The 7,877-nt window shown below is 37.7% G+C and overlaps 1 protein-coding gene across 2 annotated transcripts in view; it reads right to left on the bottom strand.

Moving 5' to 3' along the window:
- Positions 1–668: 668 nt before the first annotated feature.
- arhgef3 (Rho guanine nucleotide exchange factor 3) overlaps positions 669–7,877 on the bottom strand; it is a 41,069-nt gene continuing 33,860 nt past the window's right edge. Inside the window, exons 8-10 of one of the 2 annotated variants that reach the window (XM_015400719.1) lie at positions 4,309–4,479; positions 3,777–3,966; positions 669–2,301 (exon numbers count right to left, since the gene is read on the bottom strand). In XM_015400719.1, coding sequence (XP_015256205.1) covers positions 1,646–2,301; positions 3,777–3,966; positions 4,309–4,479 — 1,017 coding nt within the window. In that variant the 3' untranslated portion in view covers positions 669–1,645. The remainder of the gene's footprint in view (positions 2,302–3,776; positions 3,967–4,308; positions 4,480–7,877) is intronic. The other variant, XM_015400717.1, reaches the window with a different exon arrangement.

Raw genomic sequence — 7,877 nt, 5'->3', positions numbered from 1 at the left:
GCTGGAAGATGGCAGGAGGGAGGGGCTACTGTATTTGGGTAAAAATGGCCGCTCCCAGACAAAAATTATTGTTTTTATCTTTTTACTGATTAAAGCTAAATTCATTAAATCACGGTGAACATATTAGTTTTAGGTATAAATAATGTTCCATCTGAAAGTATCATCACATTTATCAGACATTTTTGCTCTCAGACCTCCAGGATTATCGGTTTGGGTGCCGATGACCGCCCGGTAACCGGTTCACTCTTCTTTCCTTTCCCTCGCTGCAAAAATGATCTAAAAATGAGTAAAAATGTTAAATTGATTTTATTTACCTTAATGAGCAGGTAAATAACATCACCTGCCAATGGAATGAGCATTTTTACTCTTAAAATAACAATAAAATAACATAATTAGATATTATGCACTTAAAAGAAAAGACTAAAGTTGTTTTTTCTTATTTTACATGTAAATTGCCCTGTTCCATTGGCAGAGTGTATCACTTACCAGCTTAATTCAAGAAAAGATGCTCTTGTTCTTAGAAAATTTGACATAGATTTATTTTTTTGCAGCACTCTGGTGAGATTTCTGGCCTTGGCACCAGGAAGCAGAGTCAGTCTGTAACAATCTTTACTGGGATGGAAAAAACCTGAAGCTTTGATCAGAAAATGTTTACTAAGCAGAAATTAAACCAAACAGTCTGTCTGCTCTTTAAATATGGTAATCTGACTAAAAAAATGCTTAAATATAAATGCAGCTCTAACTTAGGATAGTATCACAACCTGATCAGGTGTGAAAACAACTAACCTGAACCCTTTTCAGGAATATTTTGTTCCAATAATTTCAATAAAGTTACATTTATTTTCTGAATGACAGAATGGAGAAACTGCTGTGAAATTTAAAATTAACAAAAAACATTTGTAAACTGTAAAAAGATTTGAAAGAGAATGGGAAAAAAAACTAAAGAATATTTCTGAAACAAAGAAAATTTAAAACAATAAAACTGAAAACAAATTTTGAAACGTGAAAAAAACTGATTTAGGACCCAAAAGAAATAAAAAAACAACAACCTTGAAATATTTATTGCTATAATGCTGTGAGTATAACAATAAGTATCTGTCCTCCTCCTCAGACACGCAGCAGTTTGAAACTGACAAAAGAATAATAATCTGAAACTAAAAAAACATTTATTTTCAGTTTAAAATCTGTTTTTGTTTCAGTTTTCTTTTTTGTTTTAAAACTTTTTTGCTCCATTTGAGCAAAAATCTCATGAGTTTATTATGAGAAAATCAGACAGCTTATCTCATAATTATGAGATCCTATCTTGTAAATATGAGATAAACTGTCTCATTTACGCTTCCGTAAGTTTCAAAATAATTTTTCAGTAAAAACATTACAAGGCTTATTGTCCCTTTTTTAGCTCCATACATAGCTGGTTCTGCAAAGCCTGCATTCAGAGGTGGATATAAGAGCAAGGAGAGTTTTATTTTTAGCCTTTTACAGTTATTCAGTAAATGTGTTGATCTTAACAGAAACAGATGGGGGTTAGAAGGGGACATAATGTGGAAATACGTTTAGGATTAATCATAAATACTGATAGAAAAATACTCCTCAGATAGCCTGAGTGGTGTCCTCACAGAGTCCAGCAGATTCTGTTCATTCTCTGTCAGCATCTGTGGCTCGCTTCCTCGCCGCCTCCTGTGTCCACCCCTTCCTCCTCCTTAGATCCTCCGTGTTCCTCCTCTTTCATCGACTCCTCCTGCTCTGGATTCACAGGATGAACCAAAACAGAAGCAGGAACCTCTTTGTCAGCTGAGCTAGGAGTCTCTGCTTCTTCCTCCATCTTCCAGTCTGCGGGGGACTCTGGTCCCCGCCTTGTCTCCGTCTCGCCGCCCGTTAATGACCTTCCTGATGGTAAACCCTTCCTCTCACTCGAATCAACCTCCCCCCCCTCGCTTGGTACTTGCTCCTCCATCATCGTCGTGGTCTCCTTCGACAGACCGAGATCTTCTCCTCCATTTAAAACATCCTCCTGTTGCAGCTCCAGAACCTCCTCCATCTTTGCTGGGGCTTTGGTTTCTGGATGTCCGCTCTCAGGACTTGGACCTGTGTGATGACTGAGCTCCATCAGTCGTCCTTGTTCCGGATGGAGCCGCTGACCTCCGTGAGGGTTCTGCTCTGCTGTGGGTGCTGCTGCCGCCGCCTCTTTGGCCTGGCGGATGCAGTTGATCCACTGCTGCTTGTTGAAGGCGTCGCTGGCTTGGAAGCAGTGCGTCTGCAGCTGGCTTCCTGAGCGGTACGAAACCCGGAAGAAGTTTTTGGCTGTGTGGAGAAGAAATTACAAAAATGAATCAATAAAAACATTTGAAATAAGAAAGATTTTAAGCAGTATAAACAAAGAAAAGGTGACTTCTAACAGGCATTTAAACAGCTAATAACCCAACCCTTTCTGGGTGGTCCTGTAACCTCCACCATGCAACTCTGTGGAATATTTAGCAGCATGTTCTGATCGCTTTTGCACCCTGATGCTCTATCTCTCCGGTTGTTTTCCCTGAAAATAGATCACTGCGGACAAACTCATTGAATAACACTTAATTGCTTATATGTATTAAATAACCAGGAGACATGACAACAGATTCTGATAGAAATTATAATCTTACTCAGATCAGAGAAGTTGCTTAGAGTTACAGAAGGCAGCTGCTTACCAAACAGGAAGTGGCCTTGATTAACAGTTAAAAAGGCATTTTATTCATCTCCTGTCTGCTACATCATCTTATTTTACATCATGCATGTTAGCAGATGAGGAGGCATCCATGGCTGCAGCCTTATCAAAATATTACACTTTGTTCCTCACTGAAGGAAACCGCTCTCATTTCATATATAAATCTCTGCCACGTACAGAATGAAGATTATAGCTGTATATCCAGACAGAGGAACTGTCCCAACTAGACAAACTATTGTGGAAAACATCAGTTCTGACGCGTAACAGGCAGTTAATACCAAACTCACACATCATCAATGGTAATTATCCTAACGATTCCCCCTGAAAAGGTGACGTTTTCAATGTATCTAAACCAAGCAACTGGTTTAGATACGTGGATGACACATTCGTCAAAATCCAGCTGAAAGAAGTGGAAGTTTTTACAAGACACATCAACGCTGTGGACCCCAACATCAAGTTCACCAGAGAAGATGCCAACGACAACAAACTACCTTTCCTGGGCGGTTTAGTGAGCATGGAAGGAGATGGAACCCTCAACATTGAAGTCTATAGGAAACCTGCTCACACAGACCAGTATCTACTTTCTGACTCACACCACCCACTGGAACACATTACTGGCTGATTCTTCACCACATAGTGCATGACGCCCGTTAGGTGGCACGAGCTGCAATATCCAGCACATTGTGACGTATATATATGATAGACATAGACTGATAATGTATGACTAAAACACGTTTTTAGTTCGCGGGACTGCCGCTTATCACCGCTCCCACCCGCTCCCGTACTCTCCGCTCTCCCTCCCGCACGCACCCGCAATTAGCTTTCAATATCTGTCCAGCACCGCACTGCTTTGCGTTGGGTCCCGCGGGAGTGCAGGGCTCTACTGCCTAGTTCTGCCTAATGGTAAATCCACCCTGTCTAGGCATCTAAGGGGAATGGTGAATTGGAAAAAAGAGCTAAACTACTTCTGGAAAGGGCAAACTTGGATTGACCATTCTGATTCTGTCTGTCTGGCCTTGTCAGCCTAAGGGTCAGGCTATTGGTTGGGTTCCACTAACATCTGTGCATCACTGACTTCGCTCATTGTTGCTGAAGGCCCCTCTGATGGACCCGCCCACTCTCATCTCGCCGTCCGATATGTCCTCCAGGTCGAGCTGCTGAATGGGGATGGGTTGGCGGCAGAGCTGGTAGCTCACTGGCTGGTTGTTCAGTGACATCGACCTGGTGATGACCAAAATATCCTGGAACAGAAATACGTGGAGTTTCTGCAAAAAAGGACAAAGGAAGGGAGAATAAAAACAGATCTGATAGAATCCACGGTTTCTGTTCATTTTATGCTTGTTTGTTCCTTAAAATAACAGCTTTATTCTGGTGAAGATTCTCAGTCATCCAGGTCATAGTCATTCCAAAAAAGGAAAATTAAAAACAATCCACTGGTCTCAAGTTGTTTGTTTTTTTATTTTCTTTTTTTTTTTGGAATAACAGCTTTATTCTCCACTACTGAAATGATAAAAGTGTACAGATCCACAGTTTGAGGGGAGAGGTTGAGTGAATGAAGGGGTAGAAATGAGGTGGGGAAGGATGAAGGAAACGAGAGCAGCACTAACGAGTCCTCTGTTGTTCTTCAGCTCTCCATGGCAGCTGAGGCACTTGGAGCGATCGATGAGTTCGTCCCTCTGTCCGTCCTCTGAATACAGCAGGCAGTCCTTGTAGTACTGACACTCAGACTCTCCGGTCTGCCGGTTGATATCTGCCACCACGGTCTGGACCATCAGCATCTGCACAGCCAAACACATAACCCCCCGATTAGGCCACAGCTAGTCGGCTAATTCCTCTAAATCTGCTGCACACTAAAACTTAGGCTGTGTCTGAACGTCCGCCCTAACCCCTATCCCTCTATATAGTGAGCTCAGTTAACTGACCTTTTGGACAGATGGTCACTACTTTTTGTTCCCCAGTAGTCATGTAACTCCTCCTCTACACATGGTTATTCATCACCACCACAACAAATCCCATGATGCTTTGCGAGGAGAGCTCTCACGAAGCATTCTGCTCATCTAAGCTGTGTCTGAACATCCGTGCTAATCACTACATAGGGCACTATATAGTTATCACGCCATTTTAAATGATTGTCCGAACATCTAGTGGATGAAAAAGTAGTGGACTCAAAATTTCCCACAATGCACCTTGATAAGTATTGTCTAATTGTGCATTTTCTAACTTTAAGGTAAAACTAGTATTTGAATCATGTATGGGATAAATGAATAAATGCACTTCTTAGATAACATTTCATTATTTATAAGTGTATATTTAACTATTAAATGGGATATTTGATTATTTTGTTTTTCATAATTTTATCGATGTTTAATATTTGATATTTAAATACACATCAAATATTGAATGTGTATTTAATCTATAATCAAAAATTAATTTTTAATAACTTAATACAACTTTGATTACATTATTTAAATATGTATTAAATATCTGAATCAAGTTCTAGATAAATGAAAGAATGCATAAAAATGATTGAATTTTAATTTATTTATTTATCTATTAAATTTCTTTTTTAAATTACTTAATGAGGCATGTAATTATTAAATTGTGGATTTTATAATTTTATAGTATATTTAATGTTGAAATGATGTTTTAGATAAATGAATATATGTTCTTATTCCAGCTCCACATAGCCTTCCATTAGAGACAGAAAACAATCAGCTGCCAGTAAAATAAATAGAAAATAACTAATTTAAAAATAAATTTGAATTATTTTATACAATGGAAATCATTAAATTCATTTTGAAAAAATCTATATTTAAATACGAGAAAAACAGACACTCTGAGGCATTAATCAGTGAAAACCGATGTTTTCTATAATGTTCAGTCACTTGCTGACAGGTACGTTCATGTCAACAGTGAACCTAGATTCTCTTTTGTTTTGTTTTTTAGAATTATTTTAAAAATAAAAATTAAAAATCAATATTTTACTTTACTAAATTAACATTTAGTGATTTTTTTAAATTCATGATTACTTTTCGAGTTCTGTGTTATTTGCATTACATGTGCATTTATCATTGTGTTTTTAATGTTATGGTCTTTTAACCTTGTTTTAATTTTCTTTTTTTTTTAAATGTAGCACTTTGAGATTTCATTTCAAATGTAAAGTGCGTTACAAATAAAATTCATTATTATTATTATTATTATTATTATTATTATTATTATTATTATTATTATTATTATTATTATTATTATTATTATTATTATTATTATTATTATTATTATTATTATTATTATTATGTGTAAAGTTGAAGCACGACAGTGTATTCATTCCATGGGACGTTCACATACTTCGGCATATTTTTTGGGGCTGACATCACAATGACGCAACAAGGAAGGGTAGAAAATGTGAGCGTTCATGTCAGCATTCAAAGGTTTAAACGGTTAGAGCAGCTGCAGCGACTCTGGGAGTAAAGAATCAGGCAAATTAGCTCCAAAGTCAGAGCCTGAAGTGCTCAGAAAAATAGAAAACCCAAAAGCGCCAAAAAGCGGGTAAATGTTAAAATCACAATGTCAGGACACTACAGTAAAGGGTCTGAACATTTAGATTTCTCTTATTTCATATATAAATTTATCCTATTTATTCACTATAAACGTTTTTACTCAGCCTGTTTCACCTGCAAGGCCACAAAATTCCCCAGTGTGAGGATGTTTTTAGAGAAGCCATAGCTTCTTCCCATAACAAACCAGATTCTTTCTCAGGTTTATTCATAACGTGTTACTGTTTAACCAAAGTGTCTGTAATTAGTTTTGAATCTGACTACTTCCCATTGTTCAGAAATGGGCTGATTACCGTGCAAAAAGGTTAATATGATGAACTGTTCTCTCTTTGCAAAGATAAAAATAAAGTACAGACTGAGTGAAATCCATCTATCTCTGTTTATTTAACTGGAGCAAATGGTTGAATACTTTTTCCCTCTACAAATTGCTGTTGTTAAAGCAGGATTCTCCTTGACTGATTTTTTTCTGAGGACAGCGATTGTCAGAAGGATCAGGTACCACCTGGAGGAAGCAGTCTTCCAGCCTCAATACCTCTTTTAAAAGTATACATTTATATACATGTTTAAGCCAGAATGATTTAACGTTTAAATATGATTTCGCTAAGACTGTAAAGATGATTAGAAATCAAATTCTGGAAAACTAGCTCAAATAAACTCCTCTTCTTTGCCATAAAATAAATACATATACTCTATTTAGCAACAAAAAAAACTAAATTAAAGGTTAACAGTTGAATCATTTTTAAAGCACTAAAATATTAGTGTAATACTAAAGAAACTACCTACATAGCATACATATACATACATACATGATAAAAGATAACTTTTCTTTTGGGGAGAGGAGTGACAATTTGGGTTTTTTCACCTGAGAACCAAAAGACAGCAAAGCCTCTTTTTCCTCTGTTTCATACAGAATATAGCAGCAGCAGCTCAGTTTAGGTTTGCTCTGTAATGCAAAGTGGTGGCAGAATGATGGTTGTTGTGCAGCTACAGGGAACCTCGTAGTCTGGGAGTCCATCCTGAGGTCAGAGGTGAAGCTTGGAAAATGTTGGGTATGGAGAGCAAAAAAGCAATGTTTGATTCAAAGAAGGACAAATGGAACAGAGGTTTCTCTCTCTGGTCTCCCAGGAGTGGTCATTAAGGGGATATAAACCTTGTTCCATCTTTTCAGCATATGAGACTAATAGAACATCCTCCAATCCTCCACAGACGTTTCTATAAATATCTCAGGATTGGTCATTTTGTAGAGTCTCTCCTGGGGACGGGAAGGAAACTGTCAGGGTTACAGGTCTCCTAAAGGACTGATTTCCAGGACTTTTGTCAGGTTTTGACTTTCTGAAACTGTTGTGGGAGTTTAAACAGGAGGCAACCTCTGTTCTGAATGGAAAATACATAAAGGTACATTATTATTTTATCACTGCTGCACTTTAAAAATGGAAATGTCTTGAGAGCTGTACTGAACAAAATTTCTTTTTGTATGCACTCAGTGTGTACAAAACGAAAATAAAGTCTGTCTAAGTCTAAATTATCTACTTTATTTCAGTAGATATTTCTGTATCTCTGCTTCTGTCTCCTTGAACCCCAGTGGGCCTCAGCAGATGGCCGCTCACACTGAGCCTGGTTCT

The sequence above is a fragment of the Cyprinodon variegatus genome, unplaced genomic scaffold (genome assembly GCF_000732505.1).
Source record: "Cyprinodon variegatus isolate N-32 unplaced genomic scaffold, C_variegatus-1.0 Scaffold1138, whole genome shotgun sequence".
In the NCBI taxonomy this organism is placed as follows: domain Eukaryota; kingdom Metazoa; phylum Chordata; class Actinopteri; order Cyprinodontiformes; family Cyprinodontidae; genus Cyprinodon; species Cyprinodon variegatus.
Note: the sequence above shows the minus strand (reverse complement) of the source record. Positions and strands in the feature narration are given on the sequence as shown.